Source organism: Trachinotus anak, unplaced genomic scaffold, assembly GCF_046630095.1.
Source record: "Trachinotus anak isolate AG129_WGS33_773 ecotype Australia unplaced genomic scaffold, CSIRO_AGI_Tana_v1 ptg000021l, whole genome shotgun sequence".
Taxonomy (NCBI): domain Eukaryota; kingdom Metazoa; phylum Chordata; class Actinopteri; order Carangiformes; family Carangidae; genus Trachinotus; species Trachinotus anak.
The window spans coordinates 13943917-13963368 of NW_027273872.1; the positions used below are offsets into that span (position 1 = coordinate 13943917).

The 19452-nt window shown below is 38.7% G+C and overlaps 2 protein-coding genes across 2 annotated transcripts; one reads left to right on the forward strand and one right to left on the reverse strand.

The window, feature by feature from the left end:
* The first annotated feature begins 1063 nt into the window (after positions 1-1063).
* On the forward strand, positions 1064-5221 carry LOC139606042 (probable pancreatic secretory proteinase inhibitor). Its single transcript, XM_071458007.1, has 4 exons — positions 1064-1476; positions 2403-2434; positions 3962-4074; positions 4932-5221. The coding sequence occupies exons 1-4, from the start codon at positions 1425-1427 to the stop codon at positions 4981-4983; spliced, it is 249 nt and encodes an 82-aa protein (XP_071314108.1). The 5' UTR covers positions 1064-1424; the 3' UTR covers positions 4984-5221.
* A 1936-nt stretch (positions 5222-7157) lies between these two features.
* On the reverse strand, positions 7158-15129 carry LOC139606185 (neuronal acetylcholine receptor subunit non-alpha-3-like). Its single transcript, XM_071458216.1, has 6 exons — positions 14858-15129; positions 12794-12945; positions 10371-10415; positions 9940-10049; positions 8604-9516; positions 7158-8506 (listed from the first exon to the last, which is right to left on the reverse strand). Exons 1-6 carry the CDS (start codon positions 14919-14921, stop codon positions 8342-8344), a joined length of 1449 nt encoding a protein of 482 aa, XP_071314317.1. The 5' UTR covers positions 14922-15129; the 3' UTR covers positions 7158-8341.
* Between the last annotated feature and the right edge of the window lie 4323 nt (positions 15130-19452).

Consider the following 19452-nt stretch of genomic DNA (forward strand, 5'->3'; position numbering starts at 1 on the left):
CTAATCCACTGAGACAAGCTGTTTATCTGTTAAAACATTGTTAGGTCATTTTTATAAAGAACTAAACCCCATCCCTGTTGGCTGAGACATCCAATCACTATTTTATCCTGAAGTGCTCTGACAAAATAAACAACAAATAAACAAAGGTTAACAAAGATGATGCTCTTTGATGGCAGAGAAAACTCAGTTTGCATCATGAGCTCTCTCCTGTGAGGATGACAAGCCCTGGAGAAAGTGAAGTCAGTCCTCAAACATGAAACCATCTCCCAGATAAATACAGTAACATCCAACCACAGAAACAGGCTGTTCAACTAAAACCAGGCAGGCTTTACTTTGAACAGAGCCTGTGTTTTAACTTCACAGCGAGGCTGTCTCACCCTTTACTCCCCCGCACAGCTGTGCAGTACAGCTTACTTATAAAAAAAACATAGTGGAGCTCAGTCACAGTCACAGTACTTCTTCTCTGCTTCACAGGTTATTAAATCATTTTAACAGATGGTCACAGCAGCTGTGGAGATGAATGTTTCTGTCACTGAACGAAACACATGGAGAATTACAATGATTTTATTGGTTTGTGGGCAGACATTATAATGGCAGTAAGTGTGTGCAGTAAAGCAACATGTTGTGTAGCTACATATACTTTTCTTCAACATGTTACTGTTCGTTCGTTTCAAATGAACACTGCAGCAGCACAAGACGTTTTGAAGGTTTACAACACAAACAACTTATGTAAATGCATTTAAAATTCATCTGAAATTTATTCTTGAGTTAAGTTGTCTGCAGTCTTGCTTTTAATGACTGTCCGGGTTGACTTTAATACAATTTATTGTTGGTCCACATTTTACTGTATTTTTTTGTTGCTGTTTTCCACCTTTTTATTCATATATATGTATAAATTATTTTATGTAAAGCATTTAGAGCAGCATTAAGATTTCATATTCTATATTGAAGATCAAGTTGGCAATAATTATAACTTTAGAGGCAGACATTGTGTTTGTGTTTAATTTGTTGCTTTGTGTAATTATGGTCACATCCTTGCATTCAGAGCTTGTTTTTCTGCTGTTTTGTTTTTTCTTGCCAACTTTTAATGTCTGTATTTGCGTGTATGTTGTTGTGCAGACTCGTGACAGAGCTCGTTGTTTTTCCTCTGTTGTGTTTGTGTTGGAGTCATTGGGTGTTTTTGCTTGGTCAGCGATATGTCGGAGCAGACAGTGTTGATCCCGAGATTAAAGCCTGAACAAAGGACGACAGACGACAACACAGAGCCCATCCTCTATATGACAACAGCACACCAGCAGCAACCATCACAACCACAGAGGTCGTGCTCACGGACAGATCAGCAGCCAATCAGACGACAGAAAAGATTTTAAACTCCTCTCAGACAGTTTCAGTGCATCTTATTTGATTTTGAGTTTTCATCCAGGATGATTGGCAGAACTCTTGTGCTCATTTGCGTGGCTGTTTTCTTCTGTGCAGGTAAGACTGGACCAGAACAGGTGTGCAAACAAGGTCAGGTATATTTACAGTGTAAGGTGTGCTCTGATGTGAAAACATTGAAAACAGCTCTTCACTTGTTCAGTTTTAGCTTCATTGTGAAATATACAGCTGTCAGCTCAATTTGTAATTGCTGAGCCTCCTTAACTTCAGTAAACAGCTGCTGGAATGTAAACAGAGCATTTGACGTTAAATCCATTAAAGTTCTTGTTTTTGCCACTGACAGTCTCAGATTATCGTTAAAAGTCTCTGACAACATAATGGAAAGGATTCCTACGGTGACAGACCTCTTTCTTAAGTAGTAAGATCTTTTCTGTTTAACCATCAACAACTGCTATATTGCTCCATTCAAAGCCACCAGACTCCATTGACAAAAACTGTAATTTTACCTCACAGAGGCTGCTGTCTAGCACCGCCTCGTTTGTTTGTCTTATTGTGTGACTTTTAGTGGGGGCAGAAGTATTTACATACTTTACCTAAATGAAAGTACCACACAATAACACAAACAAACTGAGCGAGGTGGCTGTATAACAGGAACTCCCATGTACAGCTTGTGATACTAAAGTGAATTTCTGTTTACTCAGGTTATTGAGTGTGATTGGATGGTGCAAAAATATTTCCTAGTTACAGACGAAGTCCTGACCTGCAGGGAGATTTCTTCTGTTTTAATGATACAATCTGGTTTAGTCAATAACTATTTTGAAACTAGTTAGGTGTTACTAAAAACTGAGGAGTGATGAATTCGGATATATAGCCCTGGTTAGACTTTACATAGTCAGGTTACTAATCCAGGTAAATCTGTCCAGAGTCAGGTCTAAAGTCTCGGTTATATTGGACATAATACACTAAGTAATAAACCTAATCCATTTAACTTTTTCTTTTCTTTCTTTGTCCTTTCTCTTTTTCAGATGCTGAGGGTGAATCCAGACTCTACAGGAGGGTAAGAAACAAACTTTTCAACAGCTCGTACATGTTTTAGAATTTTAAAATAACAGAATTAAAGAAACTGGGACCTAAATGACCTGTTTAAACAAAATGTTTAATTTCTAACACCAACACTCAGGTGAAAACCATAAACCTGTTGTGTTCTTATCAACCAATATTACATTTAAATAAAGAAACAAAATTTCTCTCCACTCCAATAATCAAGTTTAAACGGGTTCAGTGTGGTTACATAGATAGGTCTGACGGGAAACACTATGTCGCCTCTGGTTTGATTTCTGGACTCTGGATCAGATAAAAACCTCTGGCTGAGGATCTCAGACTACCTACAGGCTCAAAGCTCAGCATTATAGCGAGGAATATGAAGAGTCTTAAAGGTTATCAGTAAGATCCCCTCATAAGGGGCAGTGTGGGATTAGTCCATTAATAAAGTTTTATTGAGACAGGTGACTGCTGCAGTGATAATACTGGATAATGTTGTGATAATAAGGTTCTTTGTTTCACGGATCATTGTTGAAGCTTAAACTCACTAAAATGAACAGTGACATTTGCACCTGCTGTATCTTTAAGCCCAGTACTCACTACCTGCATTATGTGTGCATGTCGGCAAACATCTTGGTTTTCATTTCGACGCCCATGTTAACAGAGCTGATCAAGACTCGCGGCTGCAGGACATCACTGAGAGTAGACAGGAGAAAGATAGTTGATATCATGTTGACATCATACCAGCAACATGACATAAAACTGACACCTTTCACTATAGTTTCAGAGTCTAGGCTGAATTTGAATATGACACAGACATGAAAAAATATACATATCATATTTTTTAACCATTTTAGACAGACAGTGGAGGTCACATGTATTATATAGTCAAAACAGAAACCAAATGTAGGCTATAATTATATTATGTCAAAAATGTAACAGGTGAAGGCTACTGTCCCTCTCTGTGTATGTCTTGCTATGAATGATGGTAAATAAGCTTAATGACTAAAAGTGATTTGATTATTGATGGCTATTATCAAAGTCAAACTCAGTGTTTAAAGACAGAGCTGGCAGAAGCAGTGCCGCGGCAGACACACAGGCAATGTGGACACACACGCATGCAAGCTGCAGCATCTTACACACATAACATAGGCAGTGTATCCTGGGCTTAAAGTGCAAACAGTGTTTGTGGATTTGTAGTGGATGGAAAGGTTTAAATAAAAAAAAAAAAAAAAGTTTGATACAGGCTAAATGGAAGAAAAGCTGATGCAAAGTGCTTTTTAAAGTTTTCTGTTTGGAGGCTCAAAATATGTGATGAGAGACAGTGAATGTTTACAACAGCTGCTGCGACTGATTTATCACTGCTGAGTTACCCAAACCCCTTAGTCCTAATCCTAACCCACACTCCCTAATCCTAACTCTAACCCGAACCCCATGCTTGTTACCACTAAATCTGGTTATGTTCAGTGTGGAGTCTGGATTTAGATTAAATTTTGTCTGACCTGTAACATCTGTGTTGTTGTTGTGTGTTTTTTTGCTGCAGCCCTCCTGTTTGGGGGAGAGAATGACTCAGCCATGTCCTCTGAATTATTCTCCAGTGTGCGGCAGCAATGGCATCACCTACTCAAACGAATGTTTGCTGTGTGTTGACAGACTGTGAGTGAACATATAAATTATCTAACCCTATGATAACAACAGGTTTATTTTTCTGTTTCCTATCTAATACTGTGGGAATAATTTACTCAGTTTCTTTCATTCATTAGAAACTAAGATCACTGTCAGCTGACACCAGATCAGTAAAAACTGAAAATGATCACTGACTGACTCACCAATCAGTAATCTGCTGCTGCTCAGGTTGTACCTGCTCACGGCTTGATTGGTCACTTCACCAATCAGAACAGAATAGTTGATCCCAGAAAACACAGACTTGGTGTTTTAAAATGTTTTAAAATACATGTAATTCTGGATTCATCAGATTTTTCTGGCACTAGAGGTTTGTATTGTATTGAATGGGACTTAAACATCTGAAGCACTGTTGTGGTTAGACTGAAAAAAAAAAATGTCCCATGATAAAGTTCAGAAAATACTGTAATGCTGTCAAAAGGCTAAAACCTGAAATAAGATATAGGATATATGAACACACGAACACATCCCTTTTCCTGCTGTGAGGTCTCTCAGAGCACAGACACTGTAAACACACCTGTCACCTGCCCAGCACAGTGCTGTTACACCAGAAACACTGCAGCCACACTGTGCTCAGTGATAAATAAGTAAGTTGCAGCCCTGAAATAAGTTTTACAAACACACAATCACTGGTTGGGGGCTCTGACACTGACAGTTCACCGTTTCTCCTGTGCATGTGTTGCCTTTTTTTAGCCGGTATACCCGTTTAAAAAAAAACCCACTTACACTTGATAATTTTGGTGTAAAAACAGTATAAGATTGTCTCATGTAGTTAGAAGTACATCTTTCACAGTTCATTTCTTGCTGATTGTTGATTTTTTTCTGTTCAGGGCCAACAACGCTGACATTTTGATTGTGAAGGAGGGACCCTGCTCAGGATAATATGACACTCCTACTGTACTGAAGGCATCATATATGTATCTTTGACTTCCATTTTGAGTTGTTAGCTGTTAGCACGTAGCACACTCACACACAGCTGATTATAATTCAAAAACATTTATTGTATAATGGTTTGTTTTATATTTTCATTTTATATTTTCATGTCTCTGTAGAGGCTTTTTCATTGAAATGTTTCGCCAATAAATATTTTGCTTCCTCTATGAGTTCAACTTTGTCACTTTTTGTTTGACCAAATATGAATCTGACTGTGTCTGTCTTCTCATATATGTATGATAGTATATTAAACTTATGTGTTCACTGAACCAGCAAAGATAAAAAGTCAAAATATTAAATATATTTGACTTTTAAAAACCAGTTTTGTGGTTGTACACCTCCACCAACCTGAAATGTTGCAGTTTACATGAATATTTGTCTAGACTCATATACACAAGTCTTTCATTCCATAGCCTTTCTTGTCTCCTGCTCTGGCCCTCAGTCCATGAGGCATACATTTGCAGGCCAGTGATGGACAGATACTTAACAGGATGAGTCTGGAAGTGAGTAATCAACGGGGTGCTCAGTTCACCTTCCCCAATGTTATACAGGTGTTATTTTAATCTGTTTTAAAGTGTTTGTCCTGTCTCCCTCACATCGAGGAGACAGCAACTCTGACAACTGATGCAATATGCCACATTTTGACTGTGAAGGGTGACTCTTTCTATAATTGGAGCCCCAGTGTGGGTTAAACAGGTATTTTCTTTGTTTGAAGGCCCAGTTGCCCCCGTGTCTGCACCTGTTGCGTACAGAATCAAGCCTTTCTAGGCCCTCTGTTGTCCCTGTCCTGGTGCTGCCATCTGGCTAACCCAGTTGAGGAACCGTTACTTGAGCCAGAGGGAGCGAGAGCTGCCAGTTTGCTGTTTTTAATGGATCCGGGGAACCTTTTGGAGTACGGTCTTTGTCTGAGGCTATTGAAAAGGATGGAGATGGAATTCTGGTCCATTTCCCGGGATGCTGTTCTGTACTGATACAGGCTCATGTAAAGGTTCGTATAAGAGGACACATACCGCAGTCCCATTGCTGTTCCCTCCAGTTGTAGATACGGTTTGTCATCAAATTCAAAGTTGTTGCATTTTAAACAGATTTCCAAAAGTTTTAGGATGTATCTAGTCAATTTTTGTATGGATATTTGGTCTCTCACTGTTTTCAGCCCCATTTTGGTATTGATGTTCATATATAGGCTGTTGAGATTGATCGTGAACAGGAGAGCATTAGCTGACAAAACCATTGGCCAAATTATATCTAGGAAATGGTAAGTAGCTTTGAGGTAACTCGGGTGTCTGCTGGAGAGGAGTCCCAGAAAGGAATCTATGGCTGCAGTCAAAAAGTCTTTTTTGCTTAGGAAGGTTCCTAACAGGAGAGCTTACCTGGAGCTTACCTGGACAGCCAGAGAGGTCAGCATAGAAAATAGAGAAAAGGGCAAACTGAGGAGAGGATAAATATTAGTTTTGCTTTTCATTTGATACTGTTTCTGTATTAAGAGCACATTACAATTCAAAACAGTTGTAGTTAAAAAGCTGCATAATACAATGTACTGTACTACTGTACTGGATTCTTTAAACAAATGACTATCCACAGATTAAGGCTCCATTTCCAAAAATAAAATCAATGAAACAGAAGTTTAAAGCGATGAGTTGTACTGAATACCCTTAATATCAAACTTAAAAAAACTAAGTTTCATGTCCATCCCTTTTTATATACAGTCTATGGTCCAGCCTCAACAAATCTCACATGTGGTGCTTTTGGCTCTGAGGACCAGAATTTGGTTTACAGAGAAGTAAATAAGAATTTCTTTAATAAAGGTTTATGGGGGGAAAAGGAATCCTGAGCACTGTTTTCTGTGTTGTTTAAAAGGGACGTTATTGTCATCTTTGTGGTTTACCACTAGGTGGTGCTGCCATCTGTGGATATTCTTAACAGAGGCTGTATACATACATGTCATTTTCATGTAATATAGATATTTGTAACTTTATCACTGTGCTGTTCTTTCTTCTACTTAACCTTTGTTATCTTTGATTTAAAGTTGGTGACTAGATTGTTCCACATTTTCATTAAATGTTATTTATAATAGACAACTTGCACAAAATAAGGATAAGCTGATCAATAAGTATGACAAAGAATTGTGTATGAAAAACTTTATTAGTGTGATAAAGTACATCTGAACAATACAAATACTGTACTTTTGAGAATTGTGTATTTTAGAGAAGAACTGTCAAAAATTTCCATTAATTTATTACACTTAATATTATGTAACTTGAAATTAGTTCTCTATCAGCAGTGACCAAAATATAGCACATTTGTAGTTGAGCAGGATTAGACAGACAAGGTTTTTAACAGACGACAGTATTTAACAGAAAAACACAACATCACAAATTAGAGCTCTGCTCAATCACCTAGTGTCTTAATTTCCTTGATGTTTTTAATGTCTTCAAATATTTTGCAAACATGTATAAGGTGGTGGCATCTCTAATGAATGTGTAAGACAGTTCAAATGGTACCTTCAGAGATTAAATAATTTAAATTTTATTACAGTACGCTCCTAAAAGGGAGTTGCAGTAAGATGTATTCTGTGCTTCAGGTATGTGATCTTATTATTGTGCCAGAATAGATATGTACAATAATAACATATTATTGAAGTAATAACAAAAAAAAATGGAAAGCTTAGATGGTTGTTTTAAATGTTTCATTTGTCAGGTGACACATTTCAAGAAAAAAATCAACCTCATACACCAAAATGAGGGCAAAGGCAATGTCAATTAGAAACATAAATCAATAATGGGGAGGTCAGCTGAGTACTTTAATCAAGCCAATGATAAAATGTGTTGTACATTTTCTATAGTCTTATTTAATGCTAAATGAAGTTGGTTGGGCTGTTTTACTCCTTTTTACACCCTTTTTTAAGTTTCATTTAGTTTGAGCTTAAATAGCTTTCTAACATGACCAGCATGTGTAATCTAGTGTACTAATGGCTGCATGCTACTTAAAGCCACTATGTGTAGAATTAGATATTTTATGACTCTGGCAATAAGCAGGCATAAATGGGTTGCACCAACTTTCACTAAGTTTGTTTATTTATCTATAAATGCATCATTAAGGAAATTATAGTAAAATTAAATAGAATTGTACACATACTGACCTGATGACATACAGAACATTTTACACAGTGGACCTAAAGATCAAAGGGTCAGAGTTCACCTTACCAAAGCACCTGTAGGGGCTTCTTCTTGCTTGGTGGTAACAAATGTTTTACAAATTTGTGAAGGTGGATCATCAGTTGCCTGTGAAAGGGGGTGTGTTATTCCCGCTAGTTTGAAGGTGGATCCTCACTTGCAGTTGGAGGAGGGATTTTCAAGAACATCTGAAGAGCTGGAGTGAAGATGAGGATGGTGCCCAGTACTGAAGCAGTGAGGAAAGCCCACAGGAAGATCCTGTCTAACACCTGAGCCACAAACTTCCAGTCTTGTACCACCTGGGAAAAAGAGGAAATCAGAGATGGCATGACAGCAATGCACTGAAGAGCTATTCTAATGATAACTTAAATCTTTCTTGACTGATGCTATACACACCTCATGGATGAAGTGCTCCTTGCGGATGTGTCTGCTGATGTACCGCACTGAATAGATGGCCTTCTCCAACATGGTCGCCCAGGCTTCGTCCTCCTTCCCCTCAGAAGTCGCCTGTGCATGGGCTCCGCTCCTCTGCCCTCCTCCTCTTCGACCTCCAGAGCGAGACTTCAGCTCAGGGCTTTCAGGAGCCAGCTCTGGGTAGTGGTAGCGATCAATGTGTCCACGCATGCAGAGCAACCTCGGCAGTTTCTGGAGGAAGAGATTACGAACCCATGGCGACATGGGGTGGTAGGTGGCTGAGGAGCGGTGGTGGACATTGATGACAAAGACAGTGACGATGATTGAGAGCGTGACGAAGATCATGATGAAGAGCAGGTATTCTCCAATGAGTGGGATCACCTTGGAAGAGGAGGGGATGATCTCCTCTATGACCAGGAGAAACACAGTGAGCGACACAAGGACAGAGGTAGAAAGTGACAGTTTCTCCCCCTCATCTGAGGGAAGGTAAAACACCAAGACAGTCAGAAAGGACAAACCCAAACAAGGGATGATGAGGAAGAGTGTGTAGAACAGTGGTAGCCTCTTCAGGATAAAGGAATATGTAATGAAGGGGTATGAATACAAGCCGTCCTTCCGGTTCCCTCTGGCACCAGTGGCACTTAGGATCTCCCACTCCCCGTTATCAAAGAAGTCCTTGCGATCTACCTGGTTGTCCATCAGAACCAGGTCCACCATGTTGCCATCATAGGTCCAGGAGCCAAACTTCATGGAGCAGTTCTGGCGGTCAAAAGGGAAGAAGGTGACATCCATGGTGCAGGCGGACTTATAACTTGCAGGTGGCGTCCAGGTGATGGTACCGTTGAACTTGACAATGGCTTTGGTCATCAGGGAGCCCTCAAACCGCCCATCAGCACTAAAGAAACATGAAGCAAAAGTCAGAAAAAAAATTCTGTATCTGTATATGTTGATTTGTGGTTAATTCAAAGCACTTTCTGACATTCATGAAAGGTTATATACACATTCAATCTTTTGTTTATTAATAATTTAAATATCTACAATAATTAACCATTTAAAAAACCTTAAAGTTAATGGAGTAGATGAGAGTGGCACTTCTGATGATAGCTTCGTATAACATGACACCTTTTGTGTTACAAATTTGTAGATTTTGGCTACAATTTGAAAATTAAATATGAATGAAAAACAATATATAAACATTTACTTCTTAATTTTGTTGCTGTATTTTTCATACTGTTAAAATAATCAATACTTCTCCAGATATCATAATGTTGTTTGTTAACATTTAAATCATTTGAAACTGAACTCAGAGAAGTCTTACTTCTCATAGAGGACGATGTCTGGGAGCCAGATATTTTCAGAGGGAACTCTGATGGAAGTGATTCCTCCATATTTCTCTGGATTCCATCGCAGTTTGTAATCGATCCACTCCTGGTAAATAGACACATAGACACTGGATGCTGTATCAACAGACCTATTCAAAATACTCATTCTTAGCTTGACCTTATCGGGATGAAAACTGATTATTCATCTTTCATCTGTACTTCCCATTGTTATTCTTTTTATATTGACCAAACCTGCCATTATCTAATCTCACAATAAATAAAAGCAAAACTAGATAATGTGAAAGAAAAATCCCTTATTTGCTCTGCTAAACAAATATCATTTTGTGTTTTTTTTATTGATCTGTTGATTCAAATGTTAGATTTAAGGTAACCATGTAAACTCAATTTATTTTTGCCTCTTGCTTACCTGACAAAGCCAAACGTTAGTTGTCATGAGCTGGTTTTTCTCATCCTAAATACAAAGACAACAGAAAAAACAAAAAGAGAGATACATGTGTGCAGGTTAATGCTACATATAATGGCCAGAATGCAAACAAAAGGGTTTTAATAGAACCAAGTTAAAAACCAAGGGTGGAAACCTGCGATTTGCTTCAAACTGACTGACAAGTAAATAGCCCACAAATGTAAGTCATATTTGGGAATATCAGAATTAAAATGGCTACAAAAGACTGTTAACTAATGACATTTACCAGTCAACAATTTTCTTTTTGTTTTTCAGATTTACTTTGATGTAGAGCAGTTATTAGTAGGCCACAGTTATCTTAATATTGTTATTAATGTATGCATTCATTTCTATCGACAAAAAGCAAGAAAGATAATAATATAACTTGTTTACAGCACACACCATTTCTGATCTGGGAGTTTTCATCAAAGCATCAGATTAATGAACTAGATGAGAAGCTTGGTTATAAGCAAACTAAATCATCCTTTCTTTTTCTGCGAAATCAGACAGAATCACATTTGTCTCTGCCACTGCCTTAGCAAACAATATGGGTGCAGTGGACCAAGCTGCTATAAATACAGCAAGAGTTAAATAGATTAAGACAGGAACAACAGGAATAGAGAGATAGAGAACAACTAACACAGGGTTGTTTCCACATCACCAAAGTTGGAGATGTAGAACTGAGACTGAAAAGAGACTCGAGAGAAATAAACCAGGCAAAAGTGAAAGGGGCATATTTAAATATGTAGGTACCTCCACCAAGGAGGTTATGTTTTCACCCGTGTCTGTTTGTTTGTTGTCGTTTTTTTGTTTGTCAGTAGGAATATGCAAAAAGTACTGAACTCATCTACACCGATCTTGGTGGAAGGATGGGGTATGGGCCAGGGGAGAATCCAATCAATTCTGGTGCCGATCCAGCTAAAGGGGCAGATCCAAGATTTTTTTTTATCACTTTCCTTAACATGGGTATTTGCTGATATTTTCTCCAGTTTCTCAGAAAATAATGAATGGATCTTGATGATATCAGAAATATTTATGGTGTTTAGATCTATAAATTGGTACAATTGAGGCAGATTCAGAGAATGATCTGGATTTGGTGAAATAAAATATTTGACCTTGGTGGAGGTACGTGCTCTACTAAGTGGCAGGCTGGTTGTTCAGTGTATCCAGACCCAGCCTCGGCTGTCAGACTGAGTTGGATATTTTGGTGATCACACAAAGCAGAGGTGAAGCATAATCTAATACAGAGACATGCAGCAGCTCAGAAAGACTCAGGGGACAGTGTGGCCAAGCTGCTATATCTCTGGTTAGTTCTCTTTTCCTCTCTCTAGTCCAAAATTGAACAGATCATCAACATAAATCCTTCCTCTCTGCAAAACCATGAGGGGCTTTGTTTAATTCATCACATGGAGGGTTGAAGAGTTAAATCTAAACTGGTTGAGATTAATATTTCAAGCCATGAAGAGTGGTTCCTCCATCTGCACTCTCCGTTTTCTCCTCTTGAACACCTAAACCATCTCAACCTATCACAGCAAGCCCCTGAAATATTAAAGGAACACTCCACAGAGAGAAAGACTGTGGTTGTAGATATGAAGAGTGTTCTACATCTATTTCAGGACCATGGAAAGCTCCACACTGTGATTCTGCAGCTATTTGGTTTCAGCACCATGGGCAGCGACACTGCTGCAAGAAAATAACGACCACATCTAATTTTTGTTCTCAGTTTTTGTCTTATTTTCATGTTTGTTAACTTTTTCTCCTCTCATCTTTTTTCAGTCTTTGCCTCTTGATATGCCTGCTTCAGTTTTACCATTTGCTTTAGTGGTTAAAGCATAGACTGGCAATATTCTATATTTTTATTCAACTCAACAAATCCATAAAACGAATGTTTACAAAGCATCCATCTGTCAATACTTAATACCAACTTTACCACTATGTCTGTGGCTCTCAGTCCCATTCATTCCTAATGATACAAATCAGCAAAAACTAGTCATGGATACATATACACATTATATTTATGTTTTACACAAAAGTGTTTTTCAATTTACAGCGCTAAATGAAATCAACTGAACCCAGTAATGTTTAACATAAGACAGAAGGAAATTGTTCATTTGTCGGGGGACAGTCATTTCTGACAGCAGCTTGAATTAAAAATTGTGAAGTTTTTAGGGTTTAGTGAAAAACTCAATGTATCTTTGTAACGATGGATCCACTTGTGGTGCCAGTGGTTTTGGAGACATTGTTAGGGTTTGGTTTAGGTTAAGATAAGGGTTAAGGCTTAGTTCTATAGGTACTGTTGGATTAATGGGTTGTAAATGTATGAAGGAGATGAATATCCTCATGAAGACAGATGTGCTTTTTGTGTGTGTTTGTGCATTCATCCTCACCACATCAACCAGCTGGGAGATCTTGAGTCCAAAGCGTACTTTAACAGTGTCGTTGGCACGCTGGATTGGCCTGACCCAGCGCTGGTAGCCTTGGAAAAGGTTCTTCAGCAGGGCATCCTCCATCTCCGCCAAGGATACAAACTCACTTGGAGCTGGAATAAGAAGAAGAAATGTGGATTAACAGCCATTCATTGTTACAGTGCTTTGTGCTACTGCAACTATGTCTGTCTTCCACCACTGACAATCTGCTTCCATCATTTCAGATTGTAAAGAATTACAAGTAATTAATTACTTGCTTATTGATATAATTGGTGGCATTTATCATATATTTGCTGGGAAACATTTTAATGCTACTTTCATCTAAGTTGATCTTTTAAAAATGTTCTTCTGAGCTTCTTCCTGAAAGGCACACTGTAAGAGTAACTGTGGAGTTGTGTCGGCAGCAGTATCACATATACAATAAAGTGTAGTTCACATTCAGAGCGCTTTCTCACAAAGATGGTTACAACTCAGAACAGCATCAGTAAGTTAAATAGTGACTGCTTGTTAGAGCATTGTCATAGTGAAATTGTTGCACTCAGTTTACCACACTGCCCTTTAAACAGGCTGAGGTTTAGTCTTTTATATTCCTCACATATAATGTTAATCTATAGCAACCTTGAGTAAATTAACTGTCAGCACTCTTTCCGCTCTGCTCAATAACCATTGTTTGATGTCACAAATTGTGTTTGGCCGCTAATTAAAAGTCTGGCCCAAGAACATAAACAAGATTGTCATTGATTTGACTATTTACAGATTACTCCTCTAGCACAGGTCTTCTGGGGCATAACTGAGATAAATCAATTTGCATGTTTTACAAAGTAGGACATTTATCTTGTGCATAAATCCATCTCAGGCTTGTGAACTGTATAGTTTGTATAGCTGAGCGAAAATTTGCATTGACGAATCCATTCCAATGATCTCATTTGAAATTCTCTCTACACAACAGAACAGGGATAACAAGTACACATATATGTAAAACAAAAGCAAACACGACTGGATAATACAAGTTCTCTCCTTCCAAATCCAGATACTCTTCAGTCATCCAGCTGTGTATAGAGGCAGGTATTGTAGATCCCTAGACCACAAGAGAGGATGAGGAGATCCTGAGAGCAATAAATGAAGGGGGGGAGGGGGCAGAGAAAATATAACTGTGTCCAGAAGCTGGGTAGTCAGCACATCAATCAGCCTGAGGCAATATGATGTCTCTGAAGGGACAGAGACAGTCATATTGACGAGTGAGCTATATAGGCAGACACACAGGACGTCAAGTTCAAGAGCTAATGCGTGTGCTGAGGGGGAGTGTGGACCTTTAACCTGCTGCTGGTTTCTACACTTTGCTTCACATCTGTCTGACATCATCTGTGATGTGATCATCTCTGGTGAATAACTGTTAAGTATCCAGCGGGCAATCATAAAAAGCACCGCTTTAGTGGGCATTTTAATCCCACTGGATCACCTCTGCCTGCACTTTCAAGGGCTGAGAGAGGTGCACGGAGAGCTGGACAGTGACACCTGACACCTGTGTTCCTGTTTGTCTGAGAGCCGCTCAGAGTCAGCAGAAAAAGAGCTGTTACTGTTGAACTTCATAGGAAGACTGAATCAAATCTAATCTTGTTTATGTAGGAATGCAGTTTAGTGAAATAACTGATTCTAAACACTATATCTGAGTACTTTTGTTAGTTCCAAATGATGTATTTCTAGTTCATTCTTGTCATTACAATTATACAAAAAAAGACGAAAGAGCCCACTCCTTCTAATTTTATGGAGCAAAAAAAGAATAACGCACAAGGAAGGAGACATGGGGAAAGTAAACACGGATGCTGTAATAAACTGCCACGAAATAAGAACAGTAGTCCACTTTTGGATAAATAATGAGTGAGCTTTTTGTCTAAGGAGGTCATCAGAGGTTGTTCATTTAAATCGTCGCACCGCATGAACCGTCTGATGTGAACCTGGCGCCAAAAAAAACAAACTGTATTGGATAAGTAAACTCAGATATATTAAAAAAAAGAGTTTTCTTACCAGCGATGTTGGCGAGGGACAGCGGGCAGGACACCCACAGGAGGAGGGGGACCGCCAACTTCATGATGATGGTGCCCCGGTGCGCGGCTGAGCGCTGTTCCAGCCTCCTGGTTCACCACCAGTTGTTCAGCCGGGGAGGACACACCGGAGCGGCAGAAACGCCGAGGTTTCCACCAGCGGTACTCAGCACCATGCGGGAAAACAAGCTCCCTGCCGCCGCTGAAGGGAGGGCAGGGACACTGTGTCAGGGCGCATGTGGCCGGTGCGCGTACACTGAGACTCCGGTGCGTCACGGCGAGCTACGGTCAGCGGGGCGGCTCTCTGGAGGGGGAGGGGGAGGGAAAGATACCCGGGTGGGGCTGAAGCGTGGAGTTAAAAAGTCGCTCTGAACCGTAAAGCAAGTTTTATTCTTATCTCTGTAGTATCGCTGCTCAGTAATTAGTTTCATTACAAAGCGCGGTGTGTATAAAACGCTGGTATAATATTCCTGATCGACTTTAAATGCGTTTGCACATTTTACAACGGAACCACGAGTCATATAATGACTTGGACATCTGTAACATTTGTATTGTTTCCTTCTCAGCAATATAAAAATGGGGTGTGCTGTAATTATAGTGGTGTGTGGCAGAAGCTGGATGTTATGCGACACACACACACACACACACACACACACACACACACACACACACACAGTGCCTTATTCCCCGCAGAGGCTGGGGTCTAATTGGCGGATGTCTCGCTGTGCATGTCACTGTCACTTCTCGCCCACTGGAGAGCGCTAACAGGACCACTAACCGTGGACATCAGCTTGGCAGAGATTAAGTGACTGCAAAGGCCGTTGGTGTTATTTAAGCGGATAGGCGAACATCTAATGGTGCAAAGCTTCACTTAAACCTGTAATTACAGAACAGGGAAGTAATGGAAAATCATTTTAATACCGCTCAAAATGTCAGGATTATGGTGATATGATCTTTTACGTGTTTATGTGTATTCATTTACCAATCACAGTCATTAATTCAACAGGAGTGTTTTGACTGCCTTACCCGGGAATCATATTTGGTGTTAGCCTGCCATTGTATCTGACATTGTCAACTAACTGCAATAATCAAAACTGTCATCACACACACTCAAGAAATTGCTTGATTAAAAAAATATCCCAACTTTAACCCCATTGCTGGATAACTCTGTTGCTAAGTTACACATTACCCATAGTCTGGGTTATTTCCTGTCTCATTGCCTTGATACTTTTATATTCAATAATACTACTACTACCGTAACAACTATAAAAATAACAACAACAACAACAACAACAACAACAACAACAACAACAACAATAAATATAATAATAATAATAATAATATTGTGTACTTTATAATAATTTCTCAAAATCATGCAAACACACACTATACAAAAAAGAGCTCACTGTAAATGTGCATCGAAAGACATTTTACAATTTTTTTCTGCCAAAACGAGCTATAATGCGTGACTACAAATGTACATTACTGCACGCTAGAGAAACTCCCAGGTGGAGGGGCACTGGTGTAAGAGGTGTAAACATGAAGAAAGCCTTGAAACAAAAACATATAGCCATCAGTGAAAAGCCTGTTTCAGTGGTGCGGCCTGAAATGATGGTGAAGGCCTGGCACATTGTCATGTCATCACCAAGGCACAAAATGTGCAGGAGCAGTTGACTGGTCTCTGTATTTTGTAAATACTCAAGCATGTTGGTCCTCATCTGTTAACTGCACATCGGTCAATCAGTGTCACTTCGTGTTGCAATAAAATTTTATCCAACTTAAGTGTTAAAAGACAAAACAAACAAATAAACAAACAAAAGAATACAACGTTTTCTACAAAGTTTGAATACAAAAATTTGTATTCAGTAACTTCAGTTGTGCCCCTGTATTTAACAGTATCAGGCAGGCCTGTTAGAGACAGAATATAGCACTATAGCACTATAATTGGGTGGATGAGTGAGTGAGTGGGTGAGTGATGGTATTTTCACCACTGCTCAGCGGTGTGCCAAGCTGAAGTCTACTGAGCCACTCTGGTTTCATGGCTGTTTGGGAACTGCAGGGAAGAAGGAACACTTCCAAAACACTGAGTCTCACCTCCATTACGGCAAATAAACTACTTTTACATGTATCATGACTTTAAATATATCATTATTACTAAAGGAGGCAGAGGAATAACTAAAAATAACAGCAAACAGCAAGGTAATATTTTACCAAGTTAGAAAAGTGTGAAATACAGTCTGACCTAAAAAAATTAAATATCTAAATCATTTCCCAATTGTTACTTTAATAGAAAATGATATAACACTACAAGAAATATTGTAGCTTACCTGGTGTCATGTTACCCAGCACTAAGTGCAGTGTCCCTTTCAATGGGCACATGTAAGGACTCTAGTACCAATAGCAGCCGAGTTTCCCTGCTGCCCCGGGATGAAGCCTCTGGAAGTCATGTGATATCTGATAAATTCTGAAAACATGGAAAACAATACTAAGGGATGTCGGTTTGACAGATCAATCACTTAGACATATAGTGCTTTCTGAAAGTATTCAGCCAAATTTACTAACTTGAACTTCATTTGATCGACACACATTTATTTGTCAACTGTTAGTGATTGGACACCGCAGCTGATTGGACTGATCTGATACTTCACTCCGGTTTTATACCAGAAAAAAAAATAGATTCAATTCAGCTGTAATATCAACACCAGGTTTAGATTTGATTTGTGTCCTGATTCACCATTTCGTTCATATGACTGGATCCATGTTAATTGTATGTCTGCTTAAAGAATGGAAGCAAAAAACAATCTTCATCATTCATCAGAAAGATTTTTATTGTTGGTCAAATTTCCTATTTTAAACTGCACCATGAATAATCTTACAGTTAGAGAGAGGATAGGTCTGTTGTCTTTCAGCTGTAAAAACATTAAACATTGGTTGAAAATCTGTGCATTATTATTTCTACCTGTGTGCCAGGTAGAGATACTATTTTAAATTGGTATATTTACATATTTTCCACTGTCACTTAAACATAAACATATAATTATAAATCATTTCTACACACTAGGAAACATTCCTACCATAACTTAGATAACTGTATAATGAATCTACAAACAGGCCATTAAATGCAGATGCAAATGATTAAATAAATAAAGCCTTGCTATTAGCATTCAGTGTCTGAGCAGTAACTTTACAGACTGTGGTTTGATGGATCTGTTTTGACAATATGAATACAAAATATATTCTTAAGGAATCTCCAGCTGCTGTTACAACACCGCTGCACTGGCTGTATTAATTTGGACAGTGCCTCGTTTTATCTGTGCAATTACAAACTCCAAGGCATAACACATGCAGACTGACAGCTGATCCAGCTGTGATTTGGCTGTGATGTCGTCACCAGACACTGACATTGCTTCAGATGACGGGTCGGGGAAAAGGATGTTGCATCTTTTCATTTGTGAGAGGGACTGAGACAGCAGGATAGATGTGAAGGAACCGACGAGGCACTTTAAGGTAATGAGAAGCAAATCTAGTTATAGGATAAGATCCTTTGTGGGTGGTTAATAATAGTCAGATGAAAATGTGTATTAAACTGTAAAAAGTGATTATATTTCATTCAATTAAAAGCTGGAACGTTGTTGTTTAATTAAAAAAAAAGAATAAAAAATAACTAAATAACTTTAAGGGTCTAGTCTTTATAATAATCCTGTTATTGTATTTCATAGGTTTCCCTCCTACCCTTACTCTGATTTCCTAATTAATATAAAATATCAAGGACCACTGCAATTTTGTTACATATATCCATACAAAGATGACTGTTTTCATGCCAACTTTGGTTCAAAACAGCATTTATTTGTCAGCATGTTCACCATGAGGTTATGCCATTCAATAGCCTGATTATTGATCAGATGACACTCAGCACAAAACATTTAAGGCGATTGGCTACCAACCACTACTCAACTGTTGGTAAACTACTCAAACCTGATGCCCACCAACCTTTACCTTAAACGTAAATTTCAAAAGAAGAAAATCTCCATTTGGAGCTAAATCTGATGCAAATAATCAGGAAGTCATAAACGGAGCTAAAGTTAACTTCGATAAAGTTGGCTGAGGTTGTTATTATATTTTGTTGTTGTACTCACTGATAACCATCGTGTCGTTCATCTTCATTTTCTTCTTTCTCCTCGGTGTCTCTGATGTGAAAATACAAAGGAGGAGTCGAACCAACAGAAAAAAATATATTACAGAGAATTAAATCTGTTAACACACTGCAGCACCCAGCTACCTTCAGTCTGCTACTGGGTTTGCGTGAAGCCAGAGACTGCTGGAAGTTGCAGTTCTTATAATTGTGACAGTGTGCGCTTTAAGTCAAGTATTTCTGCTTGTTCACCTGCCTGTGAAATTATTTGTATGTTTTGAAAAGAAATTTTATGATAGCAATTAACCCACTCTCTTTTTAAATTCTGTCAGCCCTTGTTTTTCAGTTTTGCAAATCATAATACAGACATTTCACAAATGAACAAAACCTCTGGAAAAGTAAAGATGTAGAGTGTTCAGGGGGAATGATGAGTGGCGAAAGATCCT

What these genes read in the sequence shown, in the direction of transcription:
- LOC139606042 (XM_071458007.1), top strand. Translation starts at nt 1,425, where the DNA reads ATGATTGGCAGAACTCTTGTGCTCATTTGCGTGGCTGTTTTCTTCTGT. An exon ending in AATCCAGACTCTACAGGAGG is followed by an intron (nt 2,435 to 3,961) that starts GTAAGAAACAAA and finishes TTTTTGCTGCAG; the next exon opens with CCCTCCTGTTTGGGGGAGAG. An exon ending in TTGCTGTGTGTTGACAGACT is followed by an intron (nt 4,075 to 4,931) that starts GTGAGTGAACAT and finishes TTTTCTGTTCAG; the next exon opens with GGCCAACAACGCTGACATTT.
- LOC139606185 (XM_071458216.1), bottom strand. Translation starts at nt 14,921, where the DNA reads ATGAAGTTGGCGGTCCCCCTCCTCCTGTGGGTGTCCTGCCCGCTGTCC. An exon ending in TCTCCCAGCTGGTTGATGTG is followed by an intron (nt 10,416 to 12,793) that starts GTGAGGATGAAT and finishes CTTTGTATTTAG; the next exon opens with GATGAGAAAAACCAGCTCAT. An exon ending in CTAACGTTTGGCTTTGTCAG is followed by an intron (nt 10,050 to 10,370) that starts GTAAGCAAGAGG and finishes TCTATTTACCAG; the next exon opens with GAGTGGATCGATTACAAACT.